Genomic DNA, 24,041 nt, shown 5'->3' on the forward strand with positions numbered 1-24,041 from the left:
TTATGCCGCCTTGAAAAGAGAGCTAATAGGCCAAGAAATTAATTGTCATGCTGGTTAACATCAGTGCACGGTAACGTCAAGAAGCCCAACATCTTTGGCGAAATCTTAATTGCCTGGGGTCCGGGGACTTTCTGTGCTCTTTTGAGGTTAGATTAGTGCGCTACAGCACATGGACGGTGTTGCCAACTCTCGCGAGATAATTAAGCAAACGCGGCTTCAGAAACAAGCCCAAAACAAGCCCAATACCGCTATAGCCTGTCATGGCCTCAATAACATATTGTAACGATCTCCCGCGGTGCGGGAGATACGGGTTCGCGTCCCGGCTGCAGGACGCGACAATATATTAAACTGAAACAATTTAGAGTTTGAAAAACAAAAATAGAATTTATTTTACCAACTCATCCAACAGCAACAAAGTGTGCCTACGTAGGGAAGGCAGGCATTAATTAAACTCAATTCGAATTCTGACATGCCTATTTGTTTGGCAAATTAGAACATTTAAACACAACATTCACAATACATGTCTATTTGACATAAACAAACCAGTGTGTGTGTGTGTGTGAGAGAGAGAGAGAGAGAGAGAGAGAGAGAGAGAGAGAGAGAGAGAGAGAGAGAGAGAGAGAGAGAGAGAGAGAGAGAGAGAGAGAGAGAGAGAGAGAGTATGTGTGCGTGCGCCTGCCTGTTTCTGTGTGCTGTTTATTTTGCTAAAACTCATCAAACGCCAACAAAGTAGGCCTAGGCTATAGTATATGGCAGGCACTGATTCAATTCAAATGTTGGAAATGCCAGTTTCTGCATTGCCAGATACCAGATCAAAACATTTAAACAAACATTTACAGCAAAGTTGTGACAAACATACATATATAGGTTTGTGGGAGGGCCAATTGCACCGCTCTGATTGTATGCGTCCACGTCGAAGGTTCACAGAGCCGACTGCATGCTGGGTAGCCTCGACGCGCAGGCTGCACCGTAGGCTCTGCGAAGGTTCGCGCGCAGAAGCCATGCTGTAAGCAGATAGTGTCAATCAATGCTGCTGGTGAAAATACACTCAATGTAAAAACAAAGTCGCTTATTATTTTTACAATCCAGCAACCATAGTTTTTTTTAAAAAAAAAAGAAGCCCAAATTCGCGTATTATAAGCGGACTTGGCAACCATGCACATGGAGAACACAAATTCAGCACTGTCCCATCACTGATGGCGATCAGTAAAGATAGCTAGTAGGTATGTAGCTAAGCCCACACTGACTTCATGCAGGTGGTCAACATTAACGTCAGCCAAACTGGTCACAAACCAGACAGTGAAGGGTAGCTAGCTAGCTAGCTAGTCGCAAGTTAGAATGAATGACTATAATTTTGCCGGAAAAAAATAACAAAGGAATTCAACAGTACACTTAAAATATATCCAACTTTCTTATTGATCAACAAAGTACAACGTAATATACCGCTTGGTTCACCTTCTCTTGTGGCTTCCACTGTCCGCACAATCCCATCACCACTCATGTGGACCGGAGCTTGGAGCAGGTTCCGAGGAGCATGTTACCACGGAGAGCCATGTGTATGCAGGTTTTCATTCCAGCCGGACTCCACACCAGGTGATTTCACTGTTAGCAACCCTTCAACCAAAGAGGAAGAATGGATCAGTGAAATCGCCGTGAAATCACCTGGTGTGGAGTCGAGCTGGAATGAAAACCTGCATACACATGGCTCTCCATGGCACATGGTTAGCCACCGCTGGTGTCTCTTCCTGTGATACCTGGATGGTGAATGTCAAGACTGAGTTTTGGCAGACTGAATTTGTGAAGTTGAAAAAATAATGGGTTGAATATTACCTACCGAATAACGAAAATTGTATTTTAAAAACCGAATTTTGTAACTGTATTTTAGGAAGGTGAATGTTTGTGCGTTAAATTTTGAAAGCTGGAATTTTGTTTCCATCAAAATATACAACCTGCAGTGCAGAAAAGTGGTTATTGCTTCTTCTTCTTCTTTTTATTTGTGTCAAATTGTAGTGCAGAAAGATTCAAGCATTGTTACTGCGATATGTTTTCATTCAATTCATGTAATTTAACATGCCATTTTGCATTGAGGACATCTGGCACTACTATACTTCCATAGTGGGCACATGAGTTTATTTGATTTCGCTTCAGTCACTACCATTCAGCAATCCTAGCTGATATTTACTTGTCATAATATGCTTTAGGAAGTCAGAAATATTACACATTTATAAGGTATACAATCATGTATGGTTTCAGACTTATCAAAGTACATGCTGTATGTCTTAACAAATACAGTGGTGCTTGAAAGTTTGTGAACCCCTTAGAAATTTCTATATTTCTGCATAAATATGACCTAAAACAGACAGGAAAGGAAAATGATCCAATATTACATATCTGTGAGTTGCAAAAGTATGTAAACCTTTGCTTTCAGTATCTAGTGTTAACCCCCCCCCCGCCCCCGCCCCACAGCAATAACTGCAACTAAACATTTCTGGTAACTGTTGATCAGTCATGCACATCGGCTTGGAGGAATTTTGGCCCATTCCTCTGTACAGAACGGCTTCAACTCTTGGATGTTGGTGGGTTTCCTCACATGAACTGTTCACTTCAGGTCCTTCCACAACATTTCAATTGGCTTAAGGTCAGAACTTTGACTTGGCCATTCCAAAACATTAACTTCATTCTTTGGTAGAACGACTTGTGTGTCTGGGCCATTGTCTTGCTGCATGACCCACATTCTCTTGAGATTCAGTTCATGGACAGATGTCCTAACATTTACCTTAAGAATTTGCTGGTATAATTCAGAATTCATTGTTCCATCAATGGTGGCAAGCCGTCCTGGCCCAGATGCAGCAAAACAGGCCCAAACCATGATACTACCACCACCATGTTTCACAGATGTGATAAGGTTCTTATGCTGGAATGCAGCATTTTCCTTTCTCCAAACATAACGTTTCTCATTTAAACCAAAAAGTTCTGTTTGGGTCTCATCCATCCACAAAACATTTTTCCAATAGCCTTCTGGCTTGTCCACATGATCTTTAGCAAACTGCAGACGAGCAGCAATGTTCTTTTTGGAGAGCAGTGGCTTTCTGCTTGCAACCCTGCCATGCACACCATTGTTGTTCAGTGTTCTGATGGTGGACTCATGAACATGAACATTAGCCAGTGTGAGCGAGGCCTTTAGTTGCTTAGAAGCTACCCTGGGTTCCTTTGTGACCTGGCCGACTATTACACGCCTTGCTCTTGGAGTGATCTTTGATGGTCAACCACTCCTGGGGAGGGTAACAATGGTCTTGAATTTCCTCCATTTGTACACAATCTGTCTGACTGTGGATTGGTAGAGTCCAAACTCTTTAGAGACGGTTTTGTAACCTTTTCCAGCCTGATGAGCATCAACAACGCTTTTTCTGAGGTCCCCAAAATCCCCTTTGTTCTTGCCATGATACACTTCCACAAACATGTGTTGTGAAGATCAGACTTTGATAGATCCCTGTTCTTTAAATAAAACAGGACGCCCACTCATGCCTGATTGTTATCCCATTGATTGAAAACACCTGACTCTAATTTCACCTTCAAATTAACTGCTAATCCTAGAGGTTCACATACTTTTGCCACTCACAGATATGTAATATTGGATAATTTTCCTCAATAAATAAATGACCAAGTATCGTATTTTTGTCTCGTTTGTTTAATTGGGTTCTCTTTATCTACTTTTAGGAATTGTGTGAAATCTGATGATGTTTTAGGTCATATTTATGCAGAAATATAGAACATACTAAAGGGTTCACAAACTTTCAAGCACCGCTGTATGCTGGGTATTCTTTTGTATAGCGATCCCTAGAGATGGGTACACTTTTGTCACCATGATTTGATTTTTCCTAAATCAAACACTGAAATTTTTTGATTGAAATTAATTCATTGTCCTTGTTATTACATTCTTTTCAGGAATTGCCGAAAATCTCAAGAATTTGACTGAAACAGCGTAAGGCTATCAGTAAAACCAGTCGTTACATTCAGTATGACAGCTGGTGTCTTCAGAGATGGGCTCCCTCTGTTTAAAGCCCAACCTTCGCAAATATCTCATTTAGCTCTGTGTGTGTTAAACGGAGCATGATTGTTTACTTGCCTGTTTGCAAGGCAGTAAAATGGTGCTCATCATATTGGGGGATTGAGGTTTGGCAGGAGGAAGATGCTGTATTTTCTTTAAGCGTGGCGGTTAGGGCCGCCACAGTACATGCTCCTATAGACTATAGACTGAAGCATGCAGCCATCGTTGGCCTCCACTTTGTGCGAAAGAGTTCAGAGGTTCTCCCTTCACGACAGTCTCAGTAGTTCTGTCACGGCCAGCAAACTGCATCTACCTTGGGAGCAGCTCAGGCCACTTTGTCAGCGCCAGTCCTGGCTTTAAGCGGCACCAGCCAAGGGAATGAATAATTGAGGCTTGCATTCTGTACTTTGGTGAATTTTAAAGCTGTATTCTGCAGAGGCTCTAAATGGCAAAGAGAAGGAGCGTTAATCATTCATGGGCTGCTTTTACCCGCTTTGGTTCAGGTCACTGTCCTGAAGGCTCTTGTGCCAGCGGAGAGAAGAGAGCGAGAGAGAGAGAGAGAAAAAAAGTGAGTGAGTGAGAGAAAGCGAGACAGAGAGAGAGAAAGTGGGAAAGTGAGTGAGTGAGAGAAAGCAAGAGAGAGAGAGAGAAAACGAGAGACAGACAGACAGAAAGTGAGTGAGAGAAAGGGGGGAGTGAGAGAGAGTGAGTGAGAGAGATTTTATTTTTTTTATTTTTGACAATACTTTAATAAAAATTACAAAAAAAGTTACAACACAATAAGCAGGATAAAAACCAACATGGTCAGTAACAGCAGATTCACAGAATCTAAATCATCTCAGTACACTCCCAAAGATCAGCTCATCATCGACAACACAGCAAAGCACATTTTTACAACACCACACACTGCGAAAGCTTTCCAGATTTCCCATCATATTGAAGTAGCAAAAAAATCTACTGTTAAATGTGCTTTTAACATTTTATAAACACAAAAACAGCATCAGCGTCCCCAGCTTTCTCCATCCTGTTTCTTCTGCTCAGATACGCGGCCATTTTTGCACTCACCAGAATGAAATTAAGAAGCTGGCATTGGGCCTTGTTTTTCTGAGAGTACCTGTAGCCCAGAATGAATATGGGTTTGGAAAAGACCTCCCCTAACAATCCAAAAACATTTTCCAGCAATGTAAAACGTGGCAGCAGTCGACAGCATTCCATGAAGCAATGAAAGACAGTTTCACGATTAGTGCAAAAAGGGCACTCATGACTAACATCAGAATAAATCACAGAGACAAAACCATTAACAGCCACGATACCATGGAAAACCCTCCACTGCAGGTCTGCAGGTCTGCAGGTCTTTAGAGCAATGGTGGTTTGTACAGCGCTCTCCATTCAGGTCCAACACCATCGCTCAGACCTAAGTGAGCCCTCCATGGGGTGTCAGGTTTACCATGTAATTTGTCTCTGTTCAGAACGTTAACAAACATTTTGTACACTGACCTTCCGTGAGTGTGAGAGAGAGAGAGAGAGAGAGAGAGAGAGAGAGAGAGAGAGAGAGAGAGAGAGAGAGAGAGAGAGAGAGAGAGAGAGAGAGAGAGAGAGAGAGAGAGAGAGAGTGTGGGGGGGTAGAAAGGAGGAGTGGTGGCGCAGAGGGATGTCATGGCTGAATAGATTAGCTTGTTTCTCACCGCCTTTGTGAGCCCATGATGGAAAGGGAGTCAAGCACACATGAGGAAATTTTGCCAACACAAATTTACATCCAAATGTTATGGCTAAGCCGTTTGCCCACTTGAACTTTGGTGCCGTAAATATTTGAGGTGGGATATATGAGTTTTCTTTCATCGCTAGGATTTAATTTCCTGGGGTTCCTCCTTTTATTCTCATTGAGGGAAATCAGTCTTTATGACAGTTTGCTATGTCTACCTCCTCTGTATATTCTGAGCCCTTGAGCAGAACTGTTTATAATGATTGCAAAATACTCCAACTTTCCAAATTAAGTTCAAGTAAAGGTGACATTAAATCTGTGCGGAGAAAAACTTGCAACTGTAGCTTCTCAACATCGACACGGAGAGAAATTATGGCTGGAAGCTAAGAAGGTGTTCGTTTATGTCGAGGGAGGTGCTTGACTCAGATATTAATGTTTTATGACCGGTAATACCATAATATGATGGATGGAAATTGACACTCTTCTTTCCCTGTTAAATGAGAGTGAAGAGTACCCCCTCTCAAATGGACCCGGGGGACGGCGCCTCTTGATTTCCTCGGCCCTGAAGCTACATTAAGGAACACTTGAGGAAACATCCAGATGCTCTCGTGACAAAATTGTCAATATGTCCAGAAGTGCCTTGGGGTTCTGCGCCGACGCTGTAACCCAACATTTGGTCTCGCCTGTTGGCAGTTAATTGAGCTTGAAGATACAGACACCCATTGAAGATTGAATAAATAAGCTACTGTAAACAGTTTCAAATGTTATTCTTGAGTGATTGGATTCTAAATTTCTGATGGCAAAGCGAGACTCTTTCCAGCGTGAGTGTTTATTGTAACAGGAGTGGCTGCATGACCGTGAAAGTTGACAAATGCATTTGTTATGAGTCAAATCTCTCACTCTCCCCTTTTTTCCCCCCACCTTCTCCTCTTTCTCTCCTTCTCAGGGAGCTGATGCCTAAGACCCTGGAGGGCCAGATCACCATGGAGAAGACCCCTAGCTACTTTGTGACCAGAGAGGCTCCAGCGAGGATCGCCGCCATGTCGCGGGACACCAAGCTGATCGTGGTGGTGAGGGACCCCGTCACCAGGGCAATCTCCGACTACACGCAGACGCTGTCCAAGAAGCCCGACATTCCCTCTTTTGAGAGCCTGACCTTCAAAAACAGGACTACGGGGCTCATCGACACCTCGTGGAGCGCCGTGCAGATCGGCATCTATGCCAAACACCTGGACAACTGGCTGCAGTACTTCCCCATGGACCAGATCCTGTTTGTGAGCGGCGAGCGTCTGATCAGCGACCCAGCGGGAGAGCTGGGCCGTGTGCAGGACTTCCTGGGGCTCAAGAGGATCATCACAGACAAACACTTTTACTTCAACCAGACCAAGGGCTTCCCGTGCCTCAAGAAGGCTGAGGGCAGCAGCAAGCCCCACTGCCTGGGCAAAACCAAAGGGAGGACGCATCCCAACATTGACCCTGAGGTGGTGCAGAGGCTACGGGACTTCTACCGGCCCTTCAACATGAAGTTCTACCAGATGACAGGCCGTATATTTGGCTGGGACGATTGAATGTGCCTCTTGTTTGGTTTTCGCAGAAACAACACGGACTGCTGACTGTGAAGTACGGCGGTGGGGTCAGGCACAGTACCACGCGGAAGCGATACGTGTCTGTGAGAAAGGGCAATGGGAGGCCTAATCTGCCCTCGCTGGCATGCCAGATATGCAACGTTTTGCTGTAACAGGCTCCACTATCAGAACTGCCTCCAATCCAAAGTCGGACAAATGTGAGGAGATGGCTTATTTCTAAAAAAAAGAAGAGAAAGAGAGAGAGAGAGCTATGAAAGCATTACATCATATCTCTCTGCACTAACAGCAGAAAGTGTGTTTTCTTTTTTCCTTTTTTTTTTCTTCCTCTGTTGATAAGTCCATTGCTGTTACACAGAAATTACAGTATGCAACATTTCTAGGGGGTGGTAAAAGCCCCTCCCAAGTGATTTAATGCCATATTTTAAGCATAACTAGCTGCTTTCAAAGCCTAACATTTCTCTAGAAAAAAAAAGAATATGAAAAGATAAAAATATATGTATTTTTGAAATGTATTTATTCGAGAATTACACATGCGATATGTATGTATTCTGAGTTACTCACCACGGATTTATTGCTCATACTTTATGTTCTCCATGTGTTTTGGGTTTTGTTCGCTTTATGCCCGTACACCATGAATACCCCCCCCCCCCAAGTGTTAATTTCTGGTTATCTATTCTGATACGATATGTGTATTCTACATGTGGACAAGCTCTCTCACTTGTTTCCAATTAACTTCCAATCCCGGTGCCATGAGAGTTTGTTATTTCGAGGACCCCCCCTCCCCCGCCCCCATTTTCCCCACGTTCGGTTAAACCAAGTTAATTAAGTTAGCGGGCAAAGATAGCACTTACTCTTATCCAAGCAAAAAGCAACTCTGATGTAGGGGAAAGACCTCCAGAGGGCCCACCCAGACCAGGACTCAAATTTCCTCAACATGCCTCCTTGTGATCCGTATATATACACTTGATGTCATGGGCCTTCCTTGCCCGGAGGGCGCCGTGTGTGTGTGAGTGTGTGTGTGTGTGCGTGTGCGTGTGCGTGTGCGGAGGCCACTCGAAAGCCAGGGAGCCCGAGAACAATAGCGACGCTGTGTCCCAGACTCAAACCCGCTCCCCTCAAAACAGATGTGCCTCGAGGAGACACTTGCTCATCAGCGTTTCCGAGCCGGGCGTCGCGCAAGATGCGTGTTATTGGTTTTTGCTGTGCTCTTTCGTGGGTTTTACTGCAACGTCCCCGACTGTTGTCTCCTTAATTTAAAGTCATGTTGGAAATTTTAAGGCACACTTTTAATAAAAGATAACAGTTGCGTAAAAAAAAAAAAGGCGCCCAGTGACGCTGATCCTGCCTTTTCGTGTGATGTGATGTGATGTGATGTGATGGGATCTCACGTTTCTACTTATTTATTTATTTATTCATTCATTTTGTGATGGTTAATCCATGCAAGGCCACAAAGATTAATTTGCGCAGGATAATGGGATACCATTTGGGCGCAGGGAAGGAGGGAACGTTAACGTCATTAAAGTGCAGCTCACGCTCCTCGCAGGCTCAGCTCCCTACAGAACCATGAAAACGCTGCCTGGCTCCTTCCCTATCTCCCCCGTTACACCTTCTCCCATTGTCTCTGCTTATCTCCGTCCAGCCTCCGGGGCAGAATGTCACAGGAGGCGCTGAGGAGTTTTTTTGAAGATGCTTTCAATGTGTGTGTGAGACGGAGAGAGAGAGACAGAGACTTGTTTTTTTGTTTCTGTTTTTTTGGACTCGGGATGTCGCTGGCAGGTGGATGAGTCCGGGTCAGGGGCTTCGAGGGCTCGGTTGTGCAGCAGTACTCTCATGGGGCTCTGGCGGAGTGAGAGGACCGTTTGGGTAAGTTTATGGTTTGACGCGAGGTTGCAGCGTGCATGCCTAAGGGAAGCGCTGTTCTCGCTGCCTCCGTCTCTCCATCATCACAGCACCTCCTCTGCCAAGGTCTCTCCCCCTCAGGGGCGTCCGGGTAGCATGGCGGTCTATTCCGTCGCCTACCAACATGAGGATCGCTGGTTCAGTGTTACCTCCGGCTTGGTCGGGCGTCCCTACAGACACAATTGGCCGTGTCTGTGGGTGGGAAGCCGGTTATGTGGTGAGTATGTGTCCTGGTCGCTGCACAAGCGCCTCCTATGGTCTGTCGGAGTGTCTGTTCAGAGGGGAGGGGAAACTGGGGGGAGCGGAATAGCGTGATCCTCTCACGCGCTTACGTCCCCCTGGCGAAACTCTTCACTGTCAGGTGACACTGTCAGGTGCGGTAGTCTGCAGCCCTCCTCGGATCGGCAGAGGGGGTGGAGCAGCGACCGGGACCGACTCCATCGACACTCCCTCTCCTCCTCCTCCAACAACTCTTATGTGTTTTTCTTTCGCCCAATGGAATCTCGGACGCCGACTTCTCATGCTCCCCGGTGATTGAGACGGGTAAACGGAGTCAGTCTGTCACACAGTCCGCCACTTAGCGGATGAGCCATCAGGGGAGGAGGAAATCTGCTGACATCCAAGTCTATAAACCAGTGAGGCTCCGCCGCGGCGACTGTCAGGGTGATGACATTGAGTTGCAACTTTAATGAACCATGTTGTGGGGGGGGGGTGCGCCCATGTTCATTTGTTGACTGGGGTCATCAGCGTTGCGGATTTGTTTGTTATTCCTTCCCTGAGTGGGTTGGCAGGGGGCCTCCTCGGTGAAACGTTTGTCAGAGTAATAAACCCAGACAGTTTTCGTCCTCCTGCTCAACCCTCTGAAGGGCGGCTAACGACAGAGGAGGAAATGAAACGGCAACATCTGCTGCGGGAAGGAGGCACAGACCACCTCTGTCGGAGAGCGTCTGGCCCAGTATCAATGTCATGGATGGAGAGAGAATGTGAAGTCTGTCTGTTCCACAAGGTCTGACCACACGCGGCTGTTTTCTGAGGACGGCTGCTGTAGAAAGACAGGCATTTCTGGTAGTCCCTCAAGTTGCTTTCATCCTCTCTTTACCCCCCCTTTTTTTTTAGATTTCCCCCTTCATACCGTTTGTTCCTTCCATCAGTGTGACTTCTTTTCCTGCCTCCCTCTCGTCCTCTCTCTCGTTCTCCCTGTCTTATGCTATACAAATACACATGCACTCACATACCCTGCCATCTGTCTGTGTGTGCATGCACGTGTGTGTGTGTGTGTGTGTGTGTGTGTGTGTGTGTGTGCGCGCCAAGGCAGCAGCCGGTGTGCAGGAGCACCTGCATGAAGTCACCTGTGCACCATTACCTCTCTTCCACCTTCAGCCCCGTCCTCCCACTCACCCCACCCCAGCCCTCCGCTGTGACTTAGCCAGCAGCGCCTCAACTCATACGGACGTCTCTATACACACACACACACACACACACACACATGCACACACACACATGAAAAAAATAGCTAATGAGCTGTGGGCTGTACAATAATAACTGACAGAGGCTTAGAAAAACAAAATTTTTGATGTGTGTGTGTGTGTGTGTGTGTGTGTGTGTGTGTGTGTGGACATTGCATGCCCACAGCATTGTATAGATCACCAAAAACAATCAAATGGAGAGGATTACAGAGAGCTCGCTTTGAAGGAGGGTTGCAGGCATTGTCTGACACAGGGTGCATCCTGTGAATGTGCACATGTACAGAATAAAAAGATCTGCAGCTCAGCATGCAGACCATGCAAAGCTACACTCTCACACACAATGTGTGCAATACACTATTACAGTAAACATACAACACACACACACACAGACCTGTGGAATATCCCCTGTAGTCTGTCACACACCCATCTACGCAGAGAGCCACACAGCCCGAGGTGGGACATGGTTGGGATCAGGCTCCTGTTTTCTCTGGATCCCTGAGGAGAAGCTCTTAATGCAGGTCCAAGTCTGAGCAAATATCTCCAGCAGGCATGCTCCAGACACCGCCTTAAAAAACAAAACAGCCGAAGAATTAACCGAGTTTCAATTTCATTTATCAGGGTTATCATAGAAAAATAAAAAACAAGCTCAAAAGAAAAGGTTTATGTTTCATCTGATACACTCAGGTGAGCTATATCCAAGGTGCAAGATTTCTCGGAAGGTTCAAAAGCATGCAAATAATCCAACGTGTAATAGAAATGATCATAATAGACAATATGAAGTATACACATCTTGAGAGTACATCGCATGAAATATGGAAATATGCTAGCAATTAATTGTTCCCATTCTCAGCAGAGAAATAGCACATAGATTTTAATATCTATAAAGATTCATAAATCTTTACCTCCTTTGACTTTTTTATTTGTTTTTGTTTTGTTTTTGTTTTTTTTTTCCACCCAAGATGATTAGACCAGCAGCCTCTGCATACCAATTTTCCCTCATTGTGACAGAATGGAGGATTTGTGGCCTGCAAAAAAAGACCTACAGAAAAAAAATATATCTTTAACCATGCGACAGAAAAGGCTTTGGTTTGAGTTGAAAGGCATTCTCATGAAAATTACCAATTGTTTGTTCATGATCAAAAAGTATTATAGAAATGGTTTGCATGCCAGCAATAAAATGAGAGGGGCTGCTCTTTGAACTGTCACTTCTATGCCTTGAATACGACAGACAACACACAAAATTAGCAATTAAGATTGTCTGGGACGAGAACTCTTTCCAGACATGTGTGTTTTGACTCCATAAGTTTTCACGCATCCTTCAGCAGGAGAACCTCCTTCAAAGAACCGCTGCTCTTCAAAAGGGCGATAATTGATCCTGACACATGATGAAAGACGTGCTCATGCTAAGCTCAAATTTTCCTTCTCTTGGATGAAATGCAGGGCAGCAGTTATTCTAAACAAGGAGGCAGCAAAACCTGCGGGGCAGAGTTGGGGATTGCTCAGGGGAGTGGAGGAGGTCTGCCTGGTGGCTCTGTTGGCCGTTTCGCTTGGCTCGGAGGCCACCGCTACACCGAAACCTTCTCCTCACCTCATCAGAGATGCATTTCCTGTCCAATGATGTTGGTCAGTTTTTGGGGTATCATTTGATTTGACTCCTTAGCGCCCTTTTGCGATAACTGTGAGTATGTTTAAACTCGAATGACAAATCCAAAGAGTTATTTTACGCCAGTATATCAGTTATTTTGTACATATGAATAATCATAATATAATGACTCTATCAGCTGTATCTACGTGATTCTTTGCATAATCACTATGTGCTTCACAGACACCACCTATATGCTGCTTCCCCCGATCTCGCCATCATTTAGCCTGTGTGATGGATTTCCGCCACTTTAAGTCAATTTTATTTGTATAGCCCAATATTACAAATTACAAATTTGCCTCAGGGAGTTTTACAGCAACACATCATCCTGTCCTTAGACCCTCACATTGGATAAGGAACAACTCCCTTAAAAAAAAACTTTAACAGGGAGAAAAAATAGGAAGAAACCCCAGGGAGAGCACCAGAGGAGGGATCTCTCTCTCAAGACGGACAGACGTGCAATGGATGTTGTGTTTACACAATTTATAGAATACAACATTGAAAGAGGACAACAGAATTATAACAGAATTATAAAGTATATGAAGAATATGATGGGGAGGATGCCAAGCAGTGTTAGCTCTTCTCTTGTATCTTGATACTGCTATGTTTGAAATAGATATGTGAAGATATATGAAGAATATGATGAGGAGAATGCCAAGCGAAGAATATGATGAGGAGAATGCCAAGCAGTGTCCAGATGCCACCGGAATAGCCCAGGACCCGAGCCACGTGACCAGCATTACCATGTAAAAGAAACAAAAAAACAATGTCCCATGTTAGTGAGAGAAGGATATAACATTAAAACAGGACAACAAAATTATATGGATCCATAAGATATATAAAAAGAACATGTGATGAGGTGGAAGACAAGCAGTGTCCAGGTGGTGACCACCATCACCATGGAGACCTGGGAGGAGGACAGACTGCATGTGCACACATGGGAGACTCACATCACACCATTTACACACAGAAAAAGAAAACGGAGAAGACATCATTCAGAGAGAGAGAGAGAAAAGACGTGAGGGGAGAGAACAGTTTGCAATAGTCAGTCTATACACTATAATCTCGTCGGTAGAACGGTGCTTGGTAAAGTCATTGAGACAGAAACCAACACGCCTGGTAGTACAGGTTGTGAAACACTCAGCTTAAAGGGAACTAATTGTAGGCTAAGGCAAAAAGATGAGTTTTAAGTTTGGATTCAAAGGACTCAACAGACTCTGATGGCAGCAGGCAGGTTATTCCACAAGAATGGGGCCCGATAGGAAAGGTTTCTGCTACTAGCTGACTTCGTTTTAACTTTGGGTACACATGGGAGCCCTGTATTTTGAGAGTGAAGAGCTTGAGATGGAATGTACGGTTTAAGGAGATCAGACAGGTAAGTTGAGGCAAGACCATTTAGGATTTTATAATTCAGCAGAAACACCTTGAAGTCTAATCTAACATGGATAGGAAGCCAATGAAGAGGGGCAAAAGTTGGTGTAATATGGCCAAATTTTCTAGTTGTAGTTAGGATTCTAGCTGCAGCATTTTGAACCATCTGAAGACTTTTAGCACGAGCATGTGGCAGACCTGAAAACAGAACATTATAGTAATCAACTCTGGATGAAACAAATGCATGTATTAGTCTCTGCGTCAGCCATTGATAGGAAGAACTAAATTTAGCTATGTTACATAAGTGAAAAAAGGCAGTCTTGGTGATTTCTTTAATGTGCTTATCAAAGGAAAGGCTGGGATCGAACATAACACCCAGATTTTTGGCTGCCACACTTTGTGAAACCACAGAGTTGTCGATTGTTATTGTTACTTGATCAAATTGATGTCTGTGTCTAGCAGGGCCAATGACCAGCATTTTGGTTTTATCTTAATTTAAAAGCATAAAGTTTAGTGACATTCATTTTTTCATGGCAGACAAGCAGGCCTCTAAATTAGTCATTTGTGTATGATCATCAGCCCTTACAGGCACAAACAGCTGAGTATCATCAGCATAGCAATGGGAATGTATTCCATAACTGCATATAATTGGCCAAGAGATGAAATATAAAGAGAGAAAAGTAGAGGGCCAAGAACTGAGCCCTGAGGTACATCATATTTAACATCAGAGAATTCTGATGTGATATTACTATAGCAGACACAATGTGTTCTTCCAAATAGGTAGGACTTAAGCCAAGAGAGCTAAACCAGAGACACCAAAATTACAATCTAATCTGTCTAATCATATATAGTGATCAATGGTGTCAAAGTCTGCACTGAGGTCCAGTAGTAAAAGCACAGAAGTGGAATCAGAGTCCATAGCTAGTAGAAGATCTTTCACCACTCTGGTCAGAGCAGTTTCAGTGGAGTGACAGGCCTTGAAAGCTGATTGAAAAGGTTCATAAAGATGATTTTCTTCTATATGGGTTGAAAGTTGCTGATATGCAACTCTCTCTAGTACTTAAGAAAAGAATGGAAGATTAGAGACTGGTTGATAAGAGACCCTGGATCAAGTTGCAGTTTTTTTTTAAGTAGAGGTTTAACCACAGCTGTCTTAAAACTGTTGGGAACAGTGCCAGTAGTAAGTGATAAATCAACAATGTCTAGCATTGTAGGTCCCAGGAAAGGCCAGAGGTCTTTAAAAAGTTTTGCTGGTATGGGGTCAAGTAGGCAAGTAGTTGGTTTAGAAGCTGACACAAGCTTTAATCTATACAGTTTCATTTTTTTGGTGTGACAACAAAATTATCTGACAACAGGTTTCATTTAGCTCTTTGATACACCATGAAACCGGGTCCATCAGGGGTTTCAGGACTTAACATCGGACACCCTCACCTCAGCAACCCAGCTGGGGATGATCAAGCCCCAACTTGTGTCCAGGTAGCACATTACGCCACACGTCACCCCTCTTCATCCAGAGTCAACAGGAAGCCTTTTCAGCAGCTTCCAAGATGTTCCTAATGGCTCTTCTTCTTTACAGCCCACAAATTCCCAAGAGTCCCAGCACCCAGTGTAGAGACTGGCCTGCAAAGCCCCTGCAGCCCACTTCAACCAGTGGGCCTTCCACCCATTCCTTCGACACTTAGCTACCAGATCTGCATACCTGGCTCTCTTCCTTTCCTGTGCCTCCTCCATCCAATCTTCCCAGGGGACAGTTAGCTCTAGCAAAACCACTTGCTTGGTTCCCATGGACATCAGGATCGTGCCTGCTCTGAGTGTGGTAACTGCAATCATGTCTGGCAACCACAGTTAATATTCAGAATAACTAAAAGTTAAAACATGCTCATTAGCTTTCGTTTTTGTACCAGGTGGCTAAAGAAATGCTGAGACACCCTGGCAGCCATGTCTGTTGTCTTTCAGAATCTGCGACTTCCCCCTCATGTGCAGAGTTTGTTGGGTTTTGATAATGTTATTTAAAGCCACACCTCAATTTTGGAAATCTGAAATAGGCTTTCACATGCATTTCCCATGAATTATAATCACAGCATTTCCATAATTGGGGTAAGTTCACTGTATTAGTGTACCTATAAACACACCCTGTGCCTTGCAAATGAGTACTGGTATCCAAAATACTGCATGGTAGCAGTACGACAGGTGACTAGGAATCCAAAAGCCAGATTTGTTAAGCACTTCTGGAAAATAAACAAAGTGAAAATACCTCGAGTTAGGACACACAGAGAAAGAAAGGGACTTGTTTTAGAGAGAAAAAAATACCCTGTAATGCCTGAAAGAAATAGCTCTAAATTAATAATTACTCACTTTTTTTCCATTCACTGCACAGTTTTCTGCTTGCCTTATGAATAAAAGAGAAGCAACCCTTGTTTACCGACCCCTCATTACAGACACTGGTGCCCCACACTCCAGGGGACACACAGGCTGCAATGTTCGCACAAAATTGGCAATCTCTTTACACCTTGGTTCACTCTGAATGCTTTCATCACCCATCCTCTTATAAACACTCATGCTAGCTAAAATATAAAGACACGTACACACACACACACACACACACACACACACACACACACACACACACACACACAAACACGCACACGCATGCAGACCTGCACATTTTATACACCACCATAAAAATGACAGATTGGTCCACATACGCAAACATCTTTATCTGTCAAGCTACATTTACACACAAACACACACACACCAGCCTATTGCAAAATAGCCTGTCTCGGTGATTACTCAGACTGTCAAATTGACTCTATGACCACAGTCTATCGCGGCCTCACTTAAATATGAAACAAAACTGCAAACACAAAAGAAAGTACACCGAGTCAAAGGGAGGTTGTTAATTATTGACGGCACTGGAGCACAAGAGTGCTGCACAAAGGGACAGCATGCTAACACGACACAAGAAACGTCAAGGCCACAACAACTAATTATTTATCACCCGAGGCTATAGCTGTCGAGGCAGGTGCGTTGAGGCAATATGCCATTGAAAAGAGTACAGATGCTAAACTAAGTTAAAGTAAATCCTTATGAGGTAGGGTGCGTTCCATATCACCCTTCTTACTGCAGGTTATGTTGGTACAGTTCATGGCAATGTTGTGATGGATGCATGATTACACACTACAGGTGATGGGACATTTGAGCCACTAAAGCCCCATCAAGGCCCACCTGATGTGGGACTGCAGTATCAACTGCTTCTTTCATTCCTTTGGTTGCTTTGGGTGGAGGAATTAGCCTATTTCAAGGGGCTAACACTGAGCATGCCCGACAAACTGATACCCCCACCCTTGTGACATATAGCACTGTGTGTTTATCCAATCTCATTCTCCAATCCGTCTCTCCATCTTAACCTTGGAGGGCGGGGGTCTCTACTCATTCATTAACCCTTTAGTTATGACTTGTCTTCTTTTTTTCCATGTTATGACAAATGACACTCCCACTGGGGTCATTGTGTGAAGTATGTGCTCGCTCTGTTTGCCGCCAACGGAGGCCCCCGCACCCTTAAATATGACAAGTATGGCGTTTTGTTACCCCCCCCCCCAAAGGAGTGCGTTTCTGTAAAACTCGAGGTGCAATCAAGTGATGAATTAGCTTTTGTGAGCGGTGCAATAATTAGCAGGGTTGTAGGGAGGATCATTTACATGGCCTGTCACAATTTTGACGCACTTACAGCACTAGAGTTTATTTGAGTGCAATGGATAGCTCCCCTTATTGCCGCCTCCCTTTTAACAACAGTCATAAACTTCATGGACATTTTGCAAGACAGTGCCCACTGCTAAGTATTTCAGTAAAACCTTGTAGTCACATTGGTGTGAAGCATGTGTGTGTGTGTGTGTTTGTGTATGTAGATGTGTGTGAGACTAATCCTTTGTGTTGTGACAGTATATTACACACATTGTGTGTTGTGTGTGGGTGTATAAAATTTCATCGCCTGTGTGCCAAGTTGCAGACCTTTTTTTCTGTTAAGCACGTGTGCACGTGCAGACCAACCCTGTCTCAGAAAATGTCTATAATCCTCCCTCAAAATGAACTGTGTGTGTGTGTGTGTGTGTGTGCGCATATGTGCTTATGCGTGTGTCTGAAAAAATGTGTTTTCAGGTGGGCATGTTTGCGATTGTATTCATTTCTGCATGCGTGCAATGCATCCTCACAGTTGAAGTCAGGTAAGCAATCCAGGTGGATAGAAGTAGGCTCTGGTGTCTGGTTTCAGGCAGCAGCTGGCGAGCAAAGCCTGGCTTGGGTCACCCATCCAGGACCCCCAACCCCCTCGTCACCCGGTCCCCCCCTCCCTTAGGGCTCTGGTCCGAACTCACGCTGTCATCGTCATCCGATCTGAGCCCTATTTACAGGGGAACAGTGGCCCTGCTGCACGACAATGGAGCTCTTTTAATTAGTGGAGATAGGGGCCTCGCTCGAGTGATGATGGGCTGAAATGTATGTGCTCCAGTCATGAGACAAACAGTGCTGGCATTCAGGCATGAAGCCTTAGAAGCACGTTGATAATTGATCACGTTGTCCTGCCATGTAGACAATACTGAGGCCCTGTACATAGAGAGTGTTAAGTTTTATCACAGACAGTCTCATGCAGCAGGCATCGCTCAAAATCCTGACAGACAAACCTTTAGACCAGGGGTCGGTAACCTATGGCACGCATGCCCACAGTGGCACGCGAGGGTATTGACATGGGCACCCGTACCATAACCTTTTTTTTATAAAAAGAAAACATTTTTAATATAAAATATACCCTAACGGTGAACTAAACAAACAATTCGATTTAAAACAATACTGAAATAACTAATTAGCCTCAGAATACACCATTGTTTCTGACAGCAAGAGAGTGCACACAATTGATGTGGTCTATCACAGAGTGCAGATCTTTTGGCATGAGGAATCTAGACGGTGAGACAAGCAGCAGCAGTAAATAAATAAATAGATAAATGCTCATTATGAAAATGAACTGGTACTCAGGTCTGTGATCCCGCACCCCCCCCTTTAATCTCCTCAATTGTGCTTACCCAATTACCTCACTCGTCCCCTCTGCCGATCCGGGGAGGGCCGCAGACTACCACATGCCTCCTCCAATACATGTGGAGTCACCAGCCGCTTCTTTTCACCTGACAGTGAGGAGTTTCACCAGGGGGACGTAGTGCGTGGGAGGATCACGCTATTCCCCCAGTTCCCCCTTCCCCCCAAACAGGTGCCCTGACTGACCAGAGGAGGCACTAGTGCAGTGACCAGAAAACATACCCACATCCAGCCTCCCACCCGCAGACATGGCCAGTTGTGTTTGTAGGGACGCCCGACCAAGCTGGAGGTAACACGGGGATTCGAACCGGCGATCCCCGTGTTGGTAGGTAATGGAATAGACCGCTATGCTACCCAGATGCCCCTGTGATTTATTTTTAAGCTTTGTAAAGTGGCACGGGGCATTCAAAAGGTTGCCAACCCCTGCTTTAGATGATACTTATATATAATCTTAGACTGACTTGCATGCAACACACACACACACACACACACACACACACACACACACACACACACACACACACACACACACACACACACACACACACACACACACACTTGTAATGCTGTCTCCATAGTGAGGATTGATTGTCCTCATTTCGTCACCCTACTATTACATGTTTGGTAATAACCCTATCATTATCTAGGCCATACTTACCAACCTTAACTCTGACATGGTCCCTTCCAAGTGGGCACGAAAAATAACCTTCAATAAATTCTCATATCTTGTGTAATATACTCAAACTGGCCCTGTTTGATGCTAGTATGCACACACATACACACACACAGACCCCCCCCCCCCCAGGGATCTGCTGTAGTCTGTGTTTATTTAGTCACTCTCTCTGGCCTACGTTACAGAGCAGCTTGTCATAATGACCAACACGCTGAGGTTTCTTTCAACAGCGGAAGTCTGGCTAACATGTTTCTCCATGTCCCGTTTCGCCAGCATGAAGGACTGCAGTCGCGTTTAGCCCAAAGCCTCACAGTCGTACCGAAAGACTCCCTTTACTAATCACAGTAGTGCCAGGGCCCCAGACTGAAGACAAATGGTGGTGCAAAAACAGAGCTGCAGTGAGACCTCCTCACCTCACATGTTCAGTCTCCCACCCGCCTTGAGCTCTCAAAGGTAAAGTCAGCAACACCCTGTGGTCTCTCTTTCCCCTGTTCCCACCTTACACTTTCCCTTCTCTCTCTCACTCTCTCTCTCTCATCCTACACTAGCAAGTGTAAACTGAGTTTGTATTGGGACGGGGTTAGCCGTTGGACCCATGTGGCCGTTATGGCATCTAAATGGCGAGGCACATTACGTTAGCCAGATTCTGGACTCTTCAGATCCTTTATTATGAAGCGATGTCATTTTCAAGCTTTGCAGCGTTTAACCATCTGTCAGATCAAAATAAGAATCAACTTAATTGGCCAACTGTTCATGCACACAGCAGTTAAGGACATTGTACAATGGTGTCACGTTCAGTCACTTATGGTGAAACGTTTGCCACTGAATAAAACACAGGCTTAAAAAAGCAATTCTACTGTCCTCAATCCCATCAAAAACATTTTTCTGAATTAGTGTGGAGACGTAAAGATAGTATCATAACAATGCATATAAATGTGTGTTTTTGAATAGCTGAGCAGAGGTCAAAGGATGGAAAAATTGGCTGGGAACACACACTGCTCCGGTGCCGGCTCTTCAATGCCGACTCTCGTCGGTCCGCACAAGAGTGAGACTCCTAAGGATATGTGGGACGAATTAAAAAAGCTTTATGCCTGGGGTTTTTAAAGCGTGGCCTCCTCAGCTCGCCAAGGAAATTGAGTTTGTGACCGAAAAAAAAATGCACTTTCCTCTTAACCCCCTGACCAGCCGTCACAGACACACAAACTTTCTCTTTGAAGGCTAAACGGGCAGAAACGAGGGAGGATTGGCTCTTCTGGGGAGTTATGGAAGCCCTGATCCTATTACCCACCCCCTTGAAAAATGTGTCTGCAGGCCCCAGGAGCTTTTAACCTTTCGCTGCTCCGTGCTTTGATTCATGGGGGCAGAAGCACTCCCGTGTGAGTGTTGCTTTTTGTCAATCCTGCACCGGCCTCTGAAAAATATGGAGCCATCGCGTTTTAGCCTGGGGTCGAATCTGACTCGGTGTTACTGTACATGGAGGGATTCCCTATCCCTCCGGAACAGCACATGAATATAAAATTGATCGCGGGGCTCCTTGGAAGAAAATGAAAACAAGTATAACAAAAAGAAAGGGAAATAGGAAGCATGTAAGTTTGCACTCATGTGTGCTATGGTTTTGGAAAAGAATAGCCAAGCTACACGGGTGGTGGGGGTGGGGGTGGGAGACGCTCAGAAGGAATAAATCAGTCAACGTAGGAGCGTACGAGTCATAAGAGGCATCGTAAGCTGACATGCGGCAAGCGGGAGACGTAGCTTTGGGCCGCCTGATGCATTGTAAAGGCTGGATCTGGTTTCTAGATTTTAAGAGCGCTTTCCCTTGCAAATGAGCGCGCATGCAAATCACGGCCCATCACGGGGATGTCAACACGTGTCAGAAAGCCCCGCTTTTTTTTCTCTCACACACCTGGCAGCGCGAGGCAGGATCATGTACTGCCGGGGAGCGTTTCACACACAAAAACAACAGGCCCTCGCAGCCAAGGGCCGGAAAGCGCTGCCGCCACTCGACTGACGTCACTGACAATGAGCGCACGCACGTAACACGCGCGCACGCAGACGCAAACAAAGCCAGCCATGTTTATTTGATAGGATTTTTTTAAAAATATAATTCTGATTTTTCCCTTTTTTCTCCCAATTTAGTGGCCAATCGATCCCTAATTTTAATTCAAACACCCACCCTCGTACTGCATGCGTTCGCCAGCTGCATCTCTCCGGGCGGCAGTCTCGAAGGAGACCGCCTCCCCGCTTTCGTGACAAGGCGACTCCAGGCCGAACCAGTTTTTTTCCGACACACCAGTGACGCATTCACGTAACGAACACAAGCCGACTCCGCCCCCCTCCTGAAGACAGCGTTAGCCAATGATTACTGCTTCATCGAGTCCGGCCATAGTCGGATCTGACGAGCGCGGGGCGCGAACCCCAGTCCCCAGTGGGAACTGCATCGACACAAAGCTGATGCTTAGACCGCTACACCACCGCGGGCCTATATTTGATAGGATTTCTCCGACACTACCATTTCACTCGTGACGTCACGGGACGCGGAGGGCTGCGTCGAGCGCCTCCAAACAAAGCTGCCCAAGTCAAGCAGTGTAAACGGCGCACAAGCGGGACACGCTCATGTGAGGTGAGGGGTGTTTACCAGCGGGAACGTTGTCTACGTTCCCTCACTGTAGTTTCCGTTTCACCAGACACATAAACAGCATCACTTTTCTTACTCGCGCCCTCTCTTTTTTGTGGAAAACACTCCAAATTGGCCCATGGAAACGCATGCAGCGCGGGCCAAGAAGCAGATGCCCTGGGGGAGAAACCCACTCTCGAGAAGCAGATGCATAAGGAACTTAATGATCTGCAGAGGTTTCAAAACAGAAACTGAAAAGAAATAAAAATGAAACATCTGCTGGTTATTTCGTCAATTTTGAAGCGATACTCTGGAAGCTCCGTGCACACGGATACGACGGCGGGTAACGTGCCGTCAACTCCAACGGGGTTTGACATCGTTAGAAAGCTCCATTTCAAACGTGTAATCTCGTGTACGCTATGTTTACATCTCTGCCCGATTTATACAAGCCGCATATCAGAAAACACAGTACAAGCCGTGCTTTACGGCTCGGTTTCACCTGAGATGTTTACAAAATGCAGTAATTTCCCCCGGCAGAGCTCTTAATGGGATTTAACAAAGTGCCCTGACGCCGAGAATGGCCTTTTGATTCATCCAGTTTTTCCATAAGCATCGTGCGGTTGTCGCCACGATATCTACTTGTGTGGCAGCGCATAACTCACCATATGCCCCGGCTAACGTGTTGGCTCAAATACCACAGAGGAGCTCTGAAAACAGGCATTAAAGTAGGCTAAATCCCCCAAGTAGCTATGTACTTAGCATGGTCTCTGAAAGGTATCCAACCGTTTATGTGAAACCTAAGCGCCTCTTGATCAAAGGCTTCCAGGAGACTGGGAGGTGAGTGAGGAGCCTTGTAGGATTCTCCTTTGATTACAGTTTTTTTCTTCTTCTTCTTCTTCTCCAGCCAGTGCACGAGAGTATGTTTTGTGTCTCCAAAGGCGGGAATCTTTCACCAGAGAGAAGGGATTAACACATCAAATCCGGCCCTCTCGATCAATAGCGAGGTAATGGAGCGATAGAGAGTATCTGCTCCCTGCCTGCCTGCCTGCCTGCCCGGTAGATTTAGGAAGCTTCTGCCCTTCTTCCAACGCACGACACGCTGCCATAACAATCTGGTATTACATGCCATCAGTTTCTGTTTTACGTTCAATTTAGAGAGATTAAAACCAACAAGATGCACACCGCTGTACTTACTCTACTGTACTTAACACCCTCTGACTTGTACCTGGGATGCACTGATGATGATGATGATGAGGAGGAGGAGGAGGAGGATAACGACGAGAAGGATGAAGATGAGGGTGAAAGTATCGAGGGTTGGGCGCCCGGGTGGCGTGGCGGTCTATTCCGTTGCCTACCAACACGGGGCTTGCCGGTTCGAATCCCCGTGTTACTTCTCAGCTTGGTCGGACGTCCCTACAGACACAATCGGCCGTGTCTGCAGGTGGGAAGCCGGATGTGGGTGTATGTCCTGGTCGCTACACTAGCGCCTCCTCTGGTCGGTCGGGGGCCTGTTCCGGGGAGAGGGGGAACGGGAGTGTGGCGTGATCCTCCCATGCGCTACGTCCCCCTGGCGAAACTCCTCACTGTCAGGGGAAAAGAAGCAACTGGTGACTCCACATGTATGGGAGGAGACATGTGGTAGTCTGCAGCCCTCCCCGAATCGACAGAGGGGGGTAGAGCAGCAACCGGTATGACTCAGAAGAGTGGGGTAATTAGCCGGATACAACTGGGGAGAAACAAGTAGGGAGGGGGGAAGTATCAAGGGTTTATTGACAGCAGAGACACAGTGGAGGATGACTACATATGCTCAGTTTAATTTTTTTTGGGGGGGGGGTAATTAGTAGTAATTTCCAATCAATGTTGCAAATGTGTTAATTTGATTTACTCTGCTGCAATCAAAGTAATCAGGTTATGAGTTTGTTCTAAAACATTTTGTAACTGATGAAACAGTAACTCTC

The 24,041-nt window shown here is 45.4% G+C and overlaps 1 protein-coding gene across 1 annotated transcript in view; it reads left to right on the plus strand.

Annotated features, from left to right (window-relative positions):
* The window catches only part of LOC130127625 (heparan sulfate glucosamine 3-O-sulfotransferase 3A1-like), a 45,239-nt gene extending 37,921 nt beyond the window's left edge, over positions 1-7,318 (plus strand). Inside the window, exon 2 of the mRNA XM_056297312.1 lies at positions 6,697-7,318. Within this exon, the coding sequence (XP_056153287.1) occupies positions 6,697-7,318 (622 nt within the window). The remainder of the gene's footprint in view (positions 1-6,696) is intronic.
* Positions 7,319-24,041: the final 16,723 nt, after the last annotated feature.

The sequence above is a fragment of the Lampris incognitus genome, chromosome 17, assembly GCF_029633865.1.
Source record: "Lampris incognitus isolate fLamInc1 chromosome 17, fLamInc1.hap2, whole genome shotgun sequence".
Classification (NCBI taxonomy): Eukaryota; Metazoa; Chordata; class Actinopteri; order Lampriformes; family Lampridae; genus Lampris; species Lampris incognitus.